Here is a 17,591-nt window from a genome sequence, read left to right on the forward strand (position 1 = left end):
TACAGGATATAGTGCCTGTTTTATAAGGCTTTGGTATCCAGTGTCTCACGTGACGGGATTATCTGCGCGAACAATTTTTGGGAAGGGTCCGGGATGATCACCAATCCATCACACTACATTTCCCACAGAATGGCTGCCAGAGAGCCATCCAGGTACCTAACAAGGGCATTGCCCCGGGCCTCAGTGCCATCAATTCGCCCTCAAGGCTTTTTATCGCGCCGCAATGTCTCCGACGAAGCCCCGGCGAGGCGTCTGTCGGACCACTTGACCGAGCTGGAATCGGCTTCGTCTCTGTCAACAACTGTTCCAAACAGCGCAGCAGCATCCTTCGATCCGCTTGCACGAGCAGCCGCTCGTAAGAACCAGCTTCCCCGAGGCCGGTAAGAGCCCTCCGACCACATCTCCAGTCATGCGCATCTGCAGACAACAACATCGAACACATTCAATGAACAACAACTAATCCCGACACCTTCATTACAGATACCAATTCCGCTCCCCCAAATACAACCGTGGTCCCCTCCACCCTCACCAACCGCCGCCACCATCCCACCCCTCCTCCCGGCTGTTCGTCCCAGGCCCCTTCTCCGCCCCCCGAGCAGAGCAGACCTTCGACTCAACCGTTTCCCCCGACATCATGACCCTGTGCTACGTGCACACACCACCAGGCTTCAAGCCTCCCCCAAAATCGGCCCGTCTCCGCGAGTGGGACGACAGCTCGCCATACCACAAGAACCGTGTCCTCCGCGGACCCCGTGGCGGCGACGTCCTACGCCTGCTCCGCAAGCCGATCAAGTTCAACAACATCCCAGAAATCGAGCGCATCACAATCCACAGTTATGTCAAGAACGCCGCGGCTGAGAGAAACTCGTCTTGGCTGCACGTCGCTGGTATTGCCGTCCAGGCTATCTCCAATGTTCGCGTTGAGACTTTCAAGTCCAAGTCTAACGTTGCTCCTTGGGGCATTGCGGCAAACCGTGACTCTGTCGCTGTTAAGGCTGAGTTGTATGGCGAGAACATGTACCACTTCCTTGGTAAGCTGGTTGATGTTGTCTTGCCCCGTATCAAGGATTGGGAGGGTGTCAAGGGATCCAGTGGTGACAGCAGTGGTAACATTACTTTTGGTCTGGTGCCGGAGAATGTTGCTCTGTTCCCGGAGCTTGAGATCAACTACGATATGTAAGTGTGCTCGTCCACGTCTATTGCTGTGGCAAGACTAACCCTGCTTTATAGGTACCCCCCAAGATGATCCCTGGTTGCCACATCACTATCCACACTACCGCCAAAACCGACAAGGATGCACGACTCCTCCTGAGTGCCATGGGTATTCCCTTCTACGGCAAGATTGTGAACTAGATTGTTTTTGCCTGGTGACTATTTTTGGTCTTTATTATATCTCCTTTTGGATAGACTTGTGATATCCAGCATGTAACTTTAGAGAAGACCTGCATAATGGTCGTTGTGATTATTCGGAATCGTGTACTATCTTTGGCTTAAATTCAATCTACATTTACAGCGAGAAACAGTGCACAGCATGATTGGAAAGTGACAGCAGGAGTCTTTGCTCGGTTGCATCAAGTACTAGCCATGGCCGAGATAATCGTTCAATAGACGGGAGAGTTACCATCATGCGTAAAATCATATTACATACATGCATCGATGAGACACAGGGGAGAGGAAAGGGAAAGGAAACTGCAGCTACCACTAATTATGCGATAATAGGTGCAGCCAAGAACTCGCATTGGAGGAGTTCATCGGCACTAGGCCGTTGCTCGTAGTCCAGGTGAAAAGTCATATCGAGGAAATCCACAGCCTCCTGGCTCACATGGTCTGGCGCAGGAGGGCGCGCCTTGTTGCTGCCGATAGCGAAAATGGCTTGCAGCTGGCTGCAGTCCGGGAAGGGGTGGGCACCAATGAACATCTCGACGACGAGACAGCCCAAACTCCAGATATCAGCTTTCTTGGTGTGTGCGGTCTGTCGCACAACTTCGGGTGCCATCCAGTACACACTTCCCTGGAGGGATGTGCGGTGAATATGAGAACTAGCGCCGCCACTGGCACGGGCGCCGAGGAGGTGGGATGCTTCGACACGCTTGGAGATACCGAAATCGGAGATCTTAACACCACCCTTATTATCAACTAGAATGTTGGCACCCTTGATATCACGGTGGATGATATCCCGGCCATGGAGGTATGACAGACCGGCCAAGATTTGTCGAACGAAGTTCTTGACAAGGGGTTCTTGGAAGGTGTTGTATTGCTTCAGCATTGTAGCAATAGAGCCACCAGGCACATACTCCAGGAAAATGTTGAGATACTGGTCGTCGGCGACGGTGCCAAGGTACTGCACAATGTTGGGGTGGGACATGCCTTGCAACAGCTCGATCTCGTGCTTAAGAGCACTGACCATGAGGTTCTTCCGCTGGTCGAACTCTGTGCCCTTAGTAGCAGATGGGATTTCAACCTGCTTGACAGCCATAAGCTCTCCAGTAATAGCATGAAGAGCCAGGTAAACGCTTCCGAAAGAACCCTCGCCGATCAGAGATCCCTTCATCCAGTTCTTTGGTGCGAAATTATTACCAGCCAGGAAGTCCACAAGGCCATCATCCTCTTCTTCGCCATCCTCAGCTACAATCATGCTCATCCGATCGTTGAAGGAACCACCATCTGTGGCCGCGACACTGAGACTCTCAAAGCTCTGGTGCGACTGGCGCGAGGGATTTGGTTCGTCGGAGCCACTCTCAAAGGAGACATATGACTTTCGGTTAGGCTCAATGGGTGACTCTTCCTGAAGTGGCTGAAGGGAACTAGATGCAATGGAATCCCGATATGAGGTTTGAGGTAGATTGAACTTGGAAACGGAGATGGGTCGCGGGGCTCGTACTGCCTGTGCCACTCCAGGGCCATGGAGCCATGCATCGGCAATGCTGGGGATTGGAGGTAACTGGGGCAGTGGCGGCAGAGGAGGGGCATCTTTCATACTTGATGCAACGCTGTAGTTGCTCACGACACTCATACGACTTGCGGCACGACTCAAACGTTGAGATCTGCGCATGGTCTTCTCGATATTTTCTCGGTCATGGCTGGGGAAGAATGATTGTAGTTCGTGAATAATCATCTCACTTGGAGGTCTCTGGCCGAAGAATGAGCGGAGTTTAGCCACAGGATTGCGTTCATTGTTCGGTCCCTGCGGTTCGTCGGCACTGGATGTGGATGGGCGATGTCGAGGACCCAGCGGAGAAAGCGGCTGCTTAATATTATGCCAAGATTCGCCGGTAAGTTGCTGGATCTTGTGTTTCTGGCGCTGGTTGGAATTATTCAGAGCGTGCTGGTGGGTTGCCTGGCTTTCATCATACGCAAGCTGAGACGCACGACGAAGCTCGTCTTCATCAGGCTCCCCAGCATGGATCTTCCGTAGAATCAAGCGACCTCGCTCGGACTTGTTGAAGCCATCGCAGATCTCCATGAGCTCCGATTCAGTGAGCTTCCGGCAATTTGACAGTTCTGGATCCAATCCGTCCAAAACATAGAAACAATAATTTCTGTATTGGTGTTCAGGAAGCTGTAGTTTCTTCAACACACACAAGATAACTTCATCCGGCGTTTTGCAGTTCCGAATATTCAATACCTTGGTTTGTCCACCGGTGTGGATGACACGGATAACAGGGGAATTTGTCGGGAGGGGGCCCATCGTGAGGCCGTCAAGGCTAGGATTTCGAGGATGGGAACTTGGTCGACCTTCGTTTGGAGTACCGGGATTTCGGCCAGAACTTGAGCCCCCTGAAGAGGGATGATTAAGGTAGTCCTTGCGCCATAGGCCTCTTTCGGAGTCACCGGCGGGCGGCGACGCAGGTTGCGACGGAGGTTTGTTATTCAGATAACCATCATCAGCCAGCTGAGATGTCCGTCGGTATGGGAGGCGGGAATGAGTATAGCGGGAGGAATTTGAAAGCGCCGTGGCTTCGAGCGCAGCTAAGGTATTCTGTATCGAAGATTAGCATAAAGTAGATGAGAGGACCGATATAATGCCCCACAACTCACCATGTTTTTCTGTCGTGACGTTGTTCCGGACTTGTTTCTGAGTTGCTTGATAGCGACGAAGATGCGCACTCGGTCGCCCACCTTTTTGATGCCCATCTCTTGCAGGATCTTTTGGTCGCATTCGAGTAAATTGTCCCCATTGAAATTGTTGGCTGTATATCATTAGTGATATCCTGGGTGCAGAGTCGGAATGGCCGTGCGTATGCGTACCTCTAAATATCGACTCATATTGCCCGCATTTGATGCTGTGAAGCCAGGCGACCACTCGTCTCTCATCCCACGCCCTGTCGATAGTCAGAATCGCTACAGAGTCTCGGGTCATCTCTCAAGAAGCCTTACCGGACTGATGCAAGCTCATCTGGCCCCTCCGAAAGCTCTGACTTTGTTGGGCTAGCAAACCCCATCCCATCATGCGCTCTTGTAGCCGTCGCGGGTCTTTGGGACGAATTGGTGTGATATGCGGTCGGTTGTTGGGACGCAGAGGCACTCGGTGCAGAATACTGCTTAGGAGCCAACATGGCTAAATCAGGTCAAGCGAAGAACTCGGGTTCACGCGCTAGTTTGTAATTAATATGGCGTAGTTTCTTCCAGACTCTCGGAGGGTGCTTCGCGTCGAGTTGAACGAGAGATCTGAAGAAAGATGCGGCGTCGGTCAACACATAATCCCGGTTCCCTGATATCCAGTCAGCCGCATGTTCCAGGTGGTTTCTCGGCGGAAGGGGGGGGGGGGGGGTGAGGGGTAGAGGTAGCAGAGACAACTGCAATTAATATTGAAAGACACTGACCAGGGTAAAACAATGATTCCAGCAGTGCGGGCGAAATCGAAATGAGGGACCTCAATGTAACTTTCCGTCTGAGCTTTTTTTTGGGGGAGATCGGGACCACTTATGGATCAAGATGACAACTCCCACTTAGGAATGAGAAGACACAAAAAGTAGGGAAGACAAAGTCCGAGAGATGAAGTTCCTGGAGACTGAGATATGAAACCGAACCCCCCCATGGCTGGAACATCGGGATTCTCTGACTAAGGTACATAGTTGGGGCCCTAGAGGCCCGGGCACCGTATCAAGGGGGGGTAAGGCTAATATTTTCTCCACGCGTTTCTATCTCTGAGCTTGTCTCACACTTGTTTCATCTGAAAAAAAAACTTCGATTCTACAAATTCTAGGGCTTTCCTATAATACTTGATTTATGACTGTAATCTTGAACTCAGACTTTGAATAACCAGGCGCTCTGCTTATTAACATATGATTTGGCCTCAGCACTTTCTCTTTAAAGTCCGCGGAAGGTATCCACGTCTGTGCTCAAATATTGATGGGTTTGTGAGGTGTATATTATAGCTCCCCCTTGCCAAACAATATAGATCGACGATCTTGAGGTTATTTTAGTCGATATCCACCTACAACATAGTCATCTAGTTTCTAGGCTTGGTATCTCTCAAATTTTTGGTCTGAACACTATAAAAGAGCTGGAGTTAGCATCATTTCGGCTATGGTTCCTGACTCAGAGAAGGTTTCAGATAGAAATCAACTTAACTTTTAGATTGGTTGCTTAGACCAGTTCCACAATTCACTTTAGGTCCCATCAAGCCCAATAGTGGCGATAAGGCACTAAAACGAAAAAGTGGTACTAGCCCCCACTAGTGAAACACTGCGCAGGCTATATATACGCCATATAGGGTGAAACTGTCTAAGTAAAATCAATTGAGTATGCAAATAATCACTAGTGGGGATCTATTGAACTCAATTAAAGAGTGATTTTGTCTATGCAGTAAAAATCACGACAGCACACGGAGTGCGGAGTATATATATATATCCATCTACTTTGTACTCCATACTAGCTGTTATAAAACAATACTAACCACCATCTAGTTACTTGTGAACCACTGCATACTTTTTTTCTAACCCTTTATCTATCCATCGCTTCATACTTAATAGCAAATAAAGTGGAGGCCTTATGAAGTATCCGTGGTTTTCCTGTACAGATGAAGCACTAGGGAATTGAGATGGGAGCCCTATACTTAATCTTTACCTCGAGTCCTCTACATTATCCAGGGAGCCATGGACATAATATCTACCCCATGCTTTATACAATATATGTACTTTTCAGCCGACCCTATCTATACCGGACAATTTGCAATTGCATAACGCTCTCCGCACCAGTGGAGACCCGAGCGCATGCATACCCGGCCTAGACATACGCAGACTCATCTCCAACACGTTTTTAAGCCCCTAGAGGAAGGGATTAGATTTAATAAAAAAGAAGTTCTGTTGTATACAATGCTATCCTCATATACGGAACATAGATATTATACACGTGACCGTCCCCTCACTGTGGGGGTTTCTAATTTCCCCGCTCAAACAGCCCTCAAATTCTTCCCCTCTCTAGTGCGCTCCCCCCCATTTCATCAAAACACGATGGAGGACGAAAAATCTAAATCTAAAAAGAAAGGTGCTGCTCACCGAAAGTCCCTATCGTGTGAATATTGCAGTCGATCTTTTGCTCGCTTAGAGCATCTCCAACGCCATCTCCGCACCCGTTGAGTAACATCTTGCTTCCGCCTTGGGAATTTATCTAATGTAGGACAACAGATACAAAGGAGAAACCTTTTTCATGTGACATATGCTCCAAATCATTCGCTCGGAGGTAGGCTCCTATTGCGCCTAATCCCTGGAAAAATAATGTCAATCGCTTATCAACATAATTTTCAGTGATCTTCTAGTGCGACATGAACGATTAGTTCACCCTGCTGAAAGTGCAGCCAGTCGAGAACATCGAGTTCAGAATGGTCATGAAAACAACCACGAAATACCAATTCAGTCCAACCTCATACCACCCGCCCATCATGAGTCGCGCATGCTAGAACTTGCAGATGCCATCCCAGTCCACACCCAAGTGCCTCCTCCTCCACCTGAAGTCCAGGTTCCGACTCCATCAATCATAGACACACCTCACTTCAATCCCTCCTGGGGATATGATTTAAATCTTTTATCTCATGCCGCAAGCCATGTCGCTTTGGAGGGTCAACACGAAAGCCTAGAGTCCATGAGAAAACCAACACACACAGTCGCTTCTACATCACAGCCGCTTCCTCACATCCAGGAAAGGGCAATTGCCGATAATTATGGTGTAGAGCCTTCAATTCTCGATCTCACTGATCTTGGAGACCCTGTCCAGGATTTCACAGTTTTCCTCGAGAGTGTGGGTCTGTCGTCCGACTGGGACTCAGGCGTGTTCTCGTCGGTCGAGGAGCCCATGCTACCGCCAGGTCTGACAATCGATTCGAAACCGCCCCGTGAGACGGTACCAACACGACTGGGCGGAGATATTATGAATGACTCGCGGGGGCCCGCGGAAGACCACCCGTCCTTCTCGAATTTTGGTTCCCGGCTGCCATCACTGCAACCGGAATCTCACGAAATGGACGATCGTATCGGATTGGCCGATGAGAGTACGCGGCCAGCATGGGACATCTCTAACTCAGATCGCCAAGCGTTCATTTCGAAACTTGAAGAATTTTCATACGTGCTTCCGAAGGGATTTGTTCCGCCATCGCGGCATGCCCTATCTCGGTTCTTCGCCGGGTATATCAACGGATTGAATGAACATCTTCCGTTTATACATGTCCCTACGCTATCGGTTGCTAAAGCTTCCCCTGAACTTACGCTAGCGCTGGCAGCTGCTGGTTCACACTATCGCTTTGAAAACAGCCGGGGCATTGACCTTTTCCATGCAGCCAAAGCAATCTTATTGGAGCGACTCCGTCGGCGAGACAGCAAGCAAGTGCCTCAGCCGTCATGGAACTATATATCCCCACCATCTGGGTTACATAACTCTCGTGGCTCATCGATGATTTCTAATACGGCAAGCAGCCCTTTCCAGCATCATCAGCAAATGCCAAACGCAACGCTCAATGCTTCAATATACATGCCGGATGACTCGGATGCCCATATGGAGGTAATTCGGACATTTTTGTTACTGACTGTCTTTGCGTCCTGGGAACGACATCCAGAGCTCTTGCGGGAGATTCTCTCGCTTCAGAGTACTTTGGCCAGGCTTGTGCGTGAACATGGCTTGTCTGAACTACCTCCCAGCCCAGACCCTATCAGCTGGGAGGAGTGGGTACGGAGAGAAGGCAACAGACGTACAAAGCTTATTGTGTACTGTTTCTTCAACCTCCACTCGATCATGTATAACATCCCTCCTCTGATTTTGAACGGGGAATTGAAGCTAAACATGCCGTGTTCTCATGAGCTCTGGAAAGCAAGCAATGCCCCACAATGGCGCCGCATTCACCGCACCAGGCAGGTGTCAGACGTGCCTTTCCAAGAGGCCTTTGCCAGGCTCTTCCTGAAATCATCCATGTCACTCCCATCGGCACCCATATCCCCCCTTGGAAACTATATCCTCATCCACGCCATCATCCAACAGATTTTCTTTGCTCGACAGCTCTGTCTTTCCGCACCTCAAATGCAGGGCACCAGTTTGAGACATGATGATCTGAATGTACTGGACATTTCATTGAATGCATGGAAGGCTCTATGGAAGCGCACCCCCGAATCCAGCATCGATCCTCAGAATCCGGCCGGTCCAATCGCATTCACTTCCACAGCTTTGTTGGGACTCGCCTACATCCGTTTACATGTTGACTTGGGTCCCTGTCGCCATCTCATTACACAGGATCCAGCCCAAATTGCAGCAGCTTTGACCGAGTCTCCTGCCATCGCACGTAGCCCAAGGCTGATTATGGCGCTGCTTCATTCAGCCCATGCTCTTTCAATCCCGGTACGACTAGGAATTGACTTTGTGGCCAGGACACATTCATTCTTCTGGAGCATTCAGCATTCGCTCTGTAGTCTGGAATGTGCTTTTCTTCTTAGTCGCTGGCTACTTGCCATTCCTACAACGCAGTCGGAGCAGAGGTTGTCGGAGCATGAGCGGAAGTTGCTCTTGTGGATCAAGAGCATGATGGATGAAACTGAAATGGCTGTTGATCCTCCTGGCGCACCGGATATGGAGTTCATGGCGAATCCTTACAAAGTGCGGCAGCTTAGTGTTGCGATTGTCCGCGTCTGGGCGCGGACTTTCAAGGGCAATACTAGCTGGGCGATCGTTGATTTGGTCGGCTCAAGCTTGGATGCCTATGCGGATCTTTTGGAATTCTAATTTGAGCATTTCAAGGGATCTGTAGCTGGGGAGGTCAGGTCTTTGTTCTATCGAGCAGACAACCCCCGGGTGTAGTGAATGTTGGTGTTCCACCATGGTGCACGGGGATTGGGCTTTATGCTTTGGTCCGCTCAATTTTGGCGCAAAGACGCAACTAACGTCTCTGCGAAAAAAAAAAAAAATCTTAATGGCCTCTCTGGAATGGCCATACTAATGATCCTATGTTTTCTCTTTTGGATGATGTGTCGGGAGTTTTTGTATATGGGGGATTGGGACTTGAGGTTATTTGGTTTCAATTTTTGTTCGATCTATATGTATTATGACTTCGTCACTTGCTTAGTGCTGTCTATACCCTACCGATGTTTGCTGTGGACAATAGCGACTGCTTTTGTTTTTCCTAGGACTTGCATATAGTGAGGTCTCAAAAGTAACTTTTCCATTGCTCATTATCTCATTTCTCATAGGCAAGGTGGCGTGTATAAGCACGTCTATGTACACTATTTGCCAGATACTTTGTTGCGATTTCTAGTAACACTTGTAGGCACGAACTTCAGAGCAGACATAGACTTTTCCAGTTCGTCAATGTCCATGTCATTTGGTGCTTTCTTTTCAGGGATTGCTGCTGCCGGTGGATTCGATTGAGATGCCGAGCTTCGGCGCCGCAACCTGCCCTCCAAAGCAGACGACGTTGAGATGCGTCGTCTGTGACTGTTCATAGGCCGTAGCATAGATGTTTGTGTATCGATGCCATCATTGACAATGTAAAAGTTGTAACTCTGTAGAATGTGTTAGTGACGTCGGGGCCCTATTCTGACCTGGAACCATACCCTGGGAAACATGTGCTTGTCGATAAGATGTAGCCGTCGTTTCTGTGGGGTTGAACATTTTCGCTCGCAGTCTTCAATGAAGCACCCGAACTTTGCTTTTATTTAGTAGAGTGGGCCATATTGATAGGCTAGCACTTACAGTCTTGTCTCCACGGGCTCTCCGCGCAGCAGCTAACGGGTCATGGTTCTCCTCGATGTGTAGGTTGAGCAAATGACCCGTGGGGAAGTTCTTGCTGCACTCGGAGCAACGGTTGACATGAGATTGAAGATAATGGACCTCGTAATCCTCGTAGGATGTGAATGACAGCGTCTCGCGGTGAGGCGGTAAGGAACAATGCATCACCTCGGGGAGGATGTTGGTATCACTGTCGATGAACTTGTTGCGCTCAGAAGAAGGAGTCGTAGTATTCACTGCGATTGAGGATACGGATATCGAATCTTGCTCGAGAGATGGAGATCTCGAGCTTCGGGGTCGTTTCGACATGGTCTATTTCACCTTGCATATATGGATTGATAGGTCAAGTTAGGGGTACGGAGGAGTACAGCGACCATGCTAGACTTAATTTATTCCACTCTCCGCCTTTCTCTGTATAGAATACATAAGGAGGTTTTATTCGAAGGTTAGCGGCTAGCTATATATAGGCTCAGACTATAATGTACAGAGTGCGTAGCAATGTTTTCCAAAGTTACTTTCGCTCATCTCTAGATATCTTTTTCTAGTGTTCGGGCAAACTTTCATAGAAAGTACGTCAACACTATGCCGTAGTAATATAATATCAAAATCTCGCATAAATTTTCAAAGAATTTATAGCTAATTTAACTTGAAGCTAGTCAGAAAGCATCAATGACAAAAGTATCCAGTTAAGTCTACGGATCTCTCCTAAAGCTATAGCCCATATGGACAATGTGTTGAAGCATGGTAATCTGTAGAAGACGATCTAACATGGATAATCGGCGCATTTGAAGTTCTCTTCACGTTCTTTTCATTATTTGACTGCACATGTCCGATGAAATAAAACGTGTAATCGTCATACGAAACACGATACCTCCCGCCTTGGCAACACCAATCATCGCAGTAGGCCGGGACCGCATTTATGCATTTTCATACTCTCGACTCTCATCATCGTGCGCTTTCATGTCTCTTACATACTGATGGCTCCTCCGCCGCTCACATTCCAAGCCATAGCCATCTGACCGGCGAGGTTGACGCTCGGGATACCCGGGCTAACTCCCTGATGGCGCCCTCGTTCCCGGATGCCTGGAAGTCAGTACTTTCCCCTCGATTTTTGGTTGGATCGTGAACATTGACCAGTTGTGTGGCATAGGACTGCGATAGAAGCTGAGAAGGAGCTTCTGCAATGTTTCTCGCAAGAACGGCGCACATTCGATGAATTCGAACATTTCCTCTCCGAGTCAGTGACGAGCCCCGCGCGCACCACTCAAGGCTGACCTCTTTTCACATAGGTTCCGGACCTCTTCTCAAAATGCAATCCTCCTTGACTTCAATGCTTCCCGCGAGGTCGATGTGGAGAGTCGTCTTTGGGATGCGCACTTGAAAGTGAACAATCGGTTTCGGAAGCAGTTGCTTCGCGTGAGTAACACCCCCACCGGAGCTTTTCGCAAGGGTGGATTCACTAACTGTGTTTTGGTGTCAATTAGTTTCGCGAAGAGCATGGCAAGAAAAAGCCAGTCGAGAGGCGCAAACTCGAACGCCATTACCTCGATTTCATCAAGTCAAGCCAGCGGTTTTACCGAGGATACATCCAGCATTTGTCGTCACGATTTGGGGGCATTGTTGAGTTAGAGAGAGTTGCGCGCAAGTTCAATTTTGAGAGTAAGACAGGCACACAAGCTGCGCGCCACGTTTCTAGACATGCTGACCCGCGGTTGTTTCTAGATCTGTCCGGCCAACCTCCTATCAAGCCCCCCAATGATCTGCGCAGGCTCATTCTCCAGTCATGCCACGCAACCCTTATCCGACTGGGAGACCTTTCCCGCTATCGTGAATCGGAACTCGTCAGCAAAGATCGCAACTGGGGCCCTGCTATCGGTTATTATGATTTGGCGTCGGTGATCAACCCTGCGTCGGGTGCTTCTCAGAACCAATTGGCAATTATCGCTCTCGCGGATGGAAATCACCTTCGTGCCACCTACCATCTCTACAGAGCCCTTTCAGCCCAAGAACCTCATCCTACTGCGAAGGGCAATCTGGAGATTGAACTCCGAAAAATCATGAGCGCCTGGGCTAAACGAGAGCTGATTCGCCCCGAAGATGCCGGTATCCCTGGAAGGGCCTTGACTCCGTGGTTCCTCTATCTCCATGCCAAATGTTACAAGGGAACCGACTTCCCGGAGCACGATGAGTTAGAGAGTGAAGTTCTTAGCCAACTCGCAGTTGAAATTAGAGAACGATCATTAGAAGGGACACTCCAAAAGTTCTGTCTCATCAATATCGCAGCCGAGGATTTTGCCAAGGTCCGGTCCGTTGGTAAGAGTTAGAACCATTATCATTGCTCATGCATATGCTTACCTATTCCTCAGACGAGTCCGTCTTGGATGCACGCGTCTTTTTCCAGCGCATCAATGTGAAGACCTTTTTCACCTTATTGCAAATACTTTTGGTCGAATTAGAACGGACTGCTTCTTTTGAAGATCCAAACAGCAAAGACGCACTGCCTATCCCAGACAAGGTGTCTGTGGTTGCTCGCCGGATCTTGCCCGCGCTTCGCCATTACAGCTCCTGGCTACTCACAAACAGCCAATCTCTGATTGAACAGAAAGACGAAAAGGACTCCGCGCTCTCGATCCAAATCAAAGAATTCTGGAAAATTTATGCCGGTACGCTGAGCCTGCTCGCATCCTCGTTCGACGTGGCCAGCCTTCCCGAGATTGATTATCTATTGGAAGAAGACGAAGAAAGTCTTGGTTTTGCACCTCTGGATCAAGATGCCACTTCTCGCCGATATGGTCGAGGTGGTGATCAGTCAAAGCCTCGGATGCACGATCTTGGGATTGAAAGAAGCCACCCCAACATGGAAATGCTCTATCGAATTCGTGAATTCGTGATTGATGGACTCGACTTGGTTGTGAGAGGCGTATGTGAAAAGCTCTTAACATATTGTTAACAAACAGATTGCTGACCTCGTTTAGAAAATCCCCGTTGCTCTTGTGGATAGTGAAGATAGGAAGACATTCATCTACCAGGAAGAGGATCTGCCTCCCCAATTCTATTCCAGCCCCCATGGCCGCCAGCATGCACTTTCGGTTGCGAGCATTGAGCGCGAGGATATCCCACAGGCCGCTCAAAATACATACTCTGCTGCAGAAGCCCAAAGTTTGTTCGGCGGTTCCCAGTCTGCATCGGCATCTATGTCTGCCAACATGCATCAGATCGTTGAGGGTGTTGAGCGACTTGTTGACTCAGACACGTATGAAACCCTTCCCAATGACCAATTTGCTTTCATGAGCACGGGTGAGATATCGACACCTACGCATGTCTCACCTAATGTCAATGCTTATCCGTTCCGTGACGAAAACTCCCCACCTCTCACCACCCCAATCGCCCCTCCACCTGGGCTAGGCCCCCCAGTCATGAACACAGCCGATTCTCTCAGAACGCCATCAGCTCAGTCATATACCTCACGCCCTGCCATCCCCAGCCTCCCCAGCATTTGGACGCCACTGAGAGACACCGCCCCTCCACGAACGCCTCCTGGCCTTGGTCCACAACCTGGCCAGCAAGCTCCACTGCACCACCTGACCTCTGGGAATGCCATGCCCTCTGAGCGCTCACCGTCGCAAGATCAGGTAGCAAATGAACTCATGCTCCGACAGCACCTGATGGCCCAGACGCAGTTTTCAAACTCGCTGGATGTAGGATCGATGCCCACACCATGGGCCTCATCCAACCTGTCTCATGCTCGTCCCACCGCCAGCGGCTGGGATCACGGCCGAGCGACCTTCGGTGCATTCGAACTCCCGATCCAGCCAACTCCTAGCAGCCTGGGACATCCCTCATGGGCCAATGACGCGTTCATCGCCAGCAGCCTCGGTGGAGCAAATCCTTATAACTCCGGGATTGGTGGGCGCAAGCCTGGAACACAGCTTGGAGCAATCGGACAAACCCCACCATGTGGCCAAGGAGGCTGATTCCAATACCCAAGCTCTCATTTTTTAGTTCTTCTATGTGCATATGCATATTACACTACCAGCCGGGCAAGCTGTCGGAATTAACAGTGCAACTCGACCTCCAACTATCCTGGCGTGTACTGTGTTTGTCTATGAGCGTGGCCTGTGTACCTGTGTACTGCGATGCGACTTTACTTACCTTGAGTCTACACATTCAGCCCTACTCTGACAGTGCGCACTTTTACAACGACCAGACGAGATTTGTACTGCTAGACAGTTCACAAGTGGCAGATCCCGCACTAGTCCTCTGGTGGCGAGGACACTGATGGTTGTTTCCAGAATGTAGGAACTTCTTTGGTCCTCGCTCTCCTCGCAATTTGTTTGGACGGATACGTGCGTTCAACACACGACATGATCAATTCGAGGATATGAACATGGACAATCTGCCATCGGAGAAGACGCTTGTTTCGTTCTGTTTTCTGCCTTTTCTTCTTTTCATGCAACATGGCCTGGATCCCGTTATCCCCATCAACTTTAGCCTTGTTTACTTTTCTTCTATTAAAGAATCATGTCGCACGAACATACGGTGATCTTTGAATCGAGTATGGGTCTGCATATTGCTTGGGGCCCATTAACCAACCTCTTGACACCATCGTGCTGGTTATGTAGGTAGTTGAAATTCAATTTTGCGTTTTGCGTGTTTTTCTTCATAGTAGTTTGTTCTTTCATATGAATAAATAGCAAGGATTGCCCGAACATGTTCATTCATCAAGTGGCCAAATAATATGAGGACAAAATTCTCGGTAAAGTATGGCCATTGTTCGATTTTTCAGAGAGTACGTTGAAGTCATCAAGTTTTAAAAAAGGAAAAAATTGGGTATAGAGGGTTGAATCATCCAAAGTCAGGTGGTGCTCATCCGGTTGTTGAACTGGATTGCACAAAATCTTCCAAAATTAGGTTGGGAGATGTGTTGAAGGTGTTTTGGTAGTCTATGCTTTTTTCGTAGCCTACATTACGAACGCTTAAGAGCGAGAGTAGGTCTGCTTGGGGGAGGGGAAGCTGCGGGACCAAAATTGTTAGCTAGTATTCTGCAAGGTGTTGCTTTGGAAGAAACTCACGAAGGTCCAAGCTCCTGGATGCTCTTGCTGGCGAGCCACTGACCCATGTCGACGCTGTCATCGAGGGACTTGCCCGAGACGACACCAGCGCAGAAGCCACCGGCAAAGGCATCACTATAGGGGACAAAGGTTAGTAAAAATGAATGTGGGGTTGTTCAAATCAATATCACTTACCCAGCACCGTTGGTGTCGTTGATGGCCTCCTTGGAGATCTCGTGGACCTTGAACTCCTTCACCTCGACGTCACCAGTGGCAGAGCCAATGGCGACAATGGTGGGGAGAGTGCCCTGGGTGACAATGGCAACACGGGGACGCTGGGTGTTCTTCTTGGGGAGCTGAGCAAGCTTCTTGGCGATCTCGGTGATATCCTCCGTGCCCCACTGGTGGCCTTCGGCGTAGGCAATAGCCTCAGTCTCGTTACAGAAGGTGTAGTCGGTGTAAGGCAGGACGCTATCAAGCTGGTCCTTGAAGAACTGAGCAATGAAAGGAGCAGAGATAGAGAGCATGAAGGTCTGATGAAAATAAATAGATTAGAAAAAAGCTCCAATGCATCAAAATGCAAATGACATACCTTGTTCTTGGCGGCAGCCTCCTCACCAAGGGCGATGATGGCGGGCACGCAGACAGTCAGGTGGTAACCACCGACGTAGTAGACCTGGGCCTTCTCGACCAGAGACCAGACCTCGGGCTGCTTGAGGTGCTCAAGCTTGTACTCGTTGGCAGCAGCGAGGTGGGTGCACATGCTGCGGTCGTGGCCAGTGATGACAACACCGCACTTACCGGTGGGCTGGGCCTCATCAACACGGTACTCGGTGTGGACACCGGCCTCCTCGCAAGTCTTCTTGAGGATGTCGCCGAACTTGTCCTTACCGATACAACCGATGTAAACAACGGACTGCTCGGGGAGCATGTACTGGGAACATTGTCAATATCAATATTGCAGATCGCGAATGTGCTTTAATGCATACCTGGGCACCACGAGCGGTGTTCTGAGCGGCACCACCGGGGATCAGCTTGGCGTCGCGGGCAAGCAGGTCCTCGTAGATACCCATGTGCTTGTCCTCGGCGAGGATAGCATCATTTGGCTTCAGGTCATACTTCTCGAGGAGAGCGGCATCGCTGTGAAATATTATCAGCATCTGGTAACTTAGCATCATTTTATTTCAGGTTCATCCATACCCACGAGCCTGGATGTCTATAGTAGGCATGTTAGCATTTGATAAATATGACCAGATGATCCTTCACATACCGAGGAGAGGGTTCTCCAGACACAGAAGAGGGTAACCTTGAGGAGCAGCCATTGTTATATGATTAATGAGAATGAGAATGGAATTGAAGTAAAAAGGGTGGGAGAAGTGGGAGGATATGGAGGATATGGAGGGGTTGGCAGAAAAGGGCGGACTGCGCATCCCCGGTCCACCGGTAACAGCCGACCTTGGGAGCTGCTATTCACCAGCTCTTTGCTCTATACCTTCATATATAATCAAAAATGGCCGGCCACGCTATGGATATCCCGCAGATAATCCAGTCTGCGAGTATCAACCATAATCCTGACCCAGCTCATGACATCAACCCAGCCACGGCAGCTTCAGAGAAACAACCTGTCGTGGTAGGCCCGGACTCCGAAACAGCCAGCATTGCCTCCGACATTGTCCATCCAAGCCGAGTAATTCGACCAGTCCACCGGCGACAGACTCTTCCTCCTCTTCCTGATCTGCGCTTTGAGCAGAGCTATCTGGCCAGCATTAAGGATGCCGATACCTGGGGACGAGTGGCGTGGATCACCACTAGGGATCAGGTATGCATTGCCTCCATTCAGTTGATCCCTTTAGGGTTTCAAGAATACAATATCTGACAATACCTGGCTAACACATGATCTTTTCTCTTCTAGGTACTTCTCCCTCTGATCCAAGGAACCGTCTGGACACTCGCACTCTCGGGCTGGCGCTTCTGGAACCGCAATGCCTCAGTCAGCGGGCACACCCTCGGCAGTCGGGTTCGCAGATGGTGGTACGAAGTGAACAACTGGCATCTACCGCAAATTGGCTCGGCCAGGGATCCTAAACTGGCGTCGCAGGTTGAAGATGTGAGTACCTGCTTCCCTAATAATCGATCTCCCATCTGATATCAGCAGAAATGGCAGAAGTGGAGAGGCTGACGCTCGAGGAGTTTTTGCAGTTTTACACGGCCCAGTTCTCTAGTGCAGGCTCTGACTGAGGTCAGCTCTGCGCTGGACGCGACCTATTAGTATCTTGATTCGGGGATCCGGCCACTGGCTTCTGTGTACACTGTATTGCTTGCATTTTTGGCGTT

The 17,591-nt window shown here is 49.6% G+C and overlaps 8 protein-coding genes across 8 annotated transcripts; 4 read left to right on the forward strand and 4 right to left on the reverse strand.

Annotated features, from left to right (window-relative positions):
- Nucleotides 1-129: 129 nt before the first annotated feature.
- Nucleotides 130-1,246, forward strand: N7447_002867 (mitochondrial 54S ribosomal protein uL5m; the record flags this gene model as incomplete). Its single annotated transcript, XM_057227142.1, has 3 exons — nt 130-380; nt 481-1,176; nt 1,231-1,246. 3 exons carry the CDS (start codon nt 130-132, stop codon nt 1,244-1,246), a joined length of 963 nt encoding a protein of 320 aa, XP_057091158.1.
- Nucleotides 1,247-1,705: 459 nt separating this feature from the next.
- Nucleotides 1,706-4,556, reverse strand: N7447_002868 (STE11 family mitogen-activated protein kinase kinase kinase; the record flags this gene model as incomplete). Its single annotated transcript, XM_057227143.1, has 4 exons — nt 1,706-3,979; nt 4,039-4,190; nt 4,249-4,322; nt 4,378-4,556. The coding sequence occupies 4 exons, from the start codon at nt 4,554-4,556 to the stop codon at nt 1,706-1,708; spliced, it is 2,679 nt and encodes an 892-aa protein (XP_057091159.1).
- Nucleotides 4,557-6,455: 1,899 nt separating this feature from the next.
- On the forward strand, nt 6,456-9,204 carry N7447_002869 (uncharacterized protein; the record flags this gene model as incomplete). Its single annotated transcript, XM_057227144.1, has 3 exons — nt 6,456-6,576; nt 6,622-6,684; nt 6,761-9,204. 3 exons carry the CDS (start codon nt 6,456-6,458, stop codon nt 9,202-9,204), a joined length of 2,628 nt encoding a protein of 875 aa, XP_057091160.1.
- A 497-nt stretch (nt 9,205-9,701) lies between these two features.
- N7447_002870 (Zinc finger C2H2) lies at nt 9,702-10,515 on the reverse strand (the record flags this gene model as incomplete). Its single annotated transcript, XM_057227145.1, has 3 exons — nt 9,702-9,980; nt 10,032-10,121; nt 10,171-10,515. 3 exons carry the CDS (start codon nt 10,513-10,515, stop codon nt 9,702-9,704), a joined length of 714 nt encoding a protein of 237 aa, XP_057091161.1.
- Nucleotides 10,516-11,125: 610 nt separating this feature from the next.
- N7447_002871 (uncharacterized protein) lies at nt 11,126-14,180 on the forward strand (the record flags this gene model as incomplete). The annotated part of the gene is made up of 7 exons (XM_057227146.1): nt 11,126-11,295; nt 11,357-11,443; nt 11,496-11,622; nt 11,691-11,865; nt 11,929-12,519; nt 12,573-13,126; nt 13,182-14,180. 7 exons carry the CDS (start codon nt 11,126-11,128, stop codon nt 14,178-14,180), a joined length of 2,703 nt encoding a protein of 900 aa, XP_057091162.1.
- A 278-nt stretch (nt 14,181-14,458) lies between these two features.
- Nucleotides 14,459-14,775, reverse strand: N7447_002872 (uncharacterized protein; the record flags this gene model as incomplete). Its single annotated transcript, XM_057227147.1, has 2 exons — nt 14,459-14,706; nt 14,745-14,775. The coding sequence occupies 2 exons, from the start codon at nt 14,773-14,775 to the stop codon at nt 14,459-14,461; spliced, it is 279 nt and encodes a 92-aa protein (XP_057091163.1).
- A 407-nt stretch (nt 14,776-15,182) lies between these two features.
- On the reverse strand, nt 15,183-16,579 carry N7447_002873 (adenosine kinase; the record flags this gene model as incomplete). The annotated part of the gene is made up of 7 exons (XM_057227148.1): nt 15,183-15,219; nt 15,279-15,392; nt 15,453-15,790; nt 15,850-16,191; nt 16,247-16,397; nt 16,458-16,473; nt 16,528-16,579. 7 exons carry the CDS (start codon nt 16,577-16,579, stop codon nt 15,183-15,185), a joined length of 1,050 nt encoding a protein of 349 aa, XP_057091164.1.
- Nucleotides 16,580-16,767: 188 nt separating this feature from the next.
- Nucleotides 16,768-17,526, forward strand: N7447_002874 (DUF1770 domain-containing protein; the record flags this gene model as incomplete). The annotated part of the gene is made up of 3 exons (XM_057227149.1): nt 16,768-17,076; nt 17,170-17,364; nt 17,485-17,526. 3 exons carry the CDS (start codon nt 16,768-16,770, stop codon nt 17,524-17,526), a joined length of 546 nt encoding a protein of 181 aa, XP_057091165.1.
- Nucleotides 17,527-17,591: the final 65 nt, after the last annotated feature.

Source organism: Penicillium robsamsonii, assembly GCF_028829455.1.
Source record: "Penicillium robsamsonii strain IBT 29466 chromosome Unknown utg000001l_segment0_segment0, whole genome shotgun sequence".
Classification (NCBI taxonomy): domain Eukaryota; kingdom Fungi; phylum Ascomycota; class Eurotiomycetes; order Eurotiales; family Aspergillaceae; genus Penicillium; species Penicillium robsamsonii.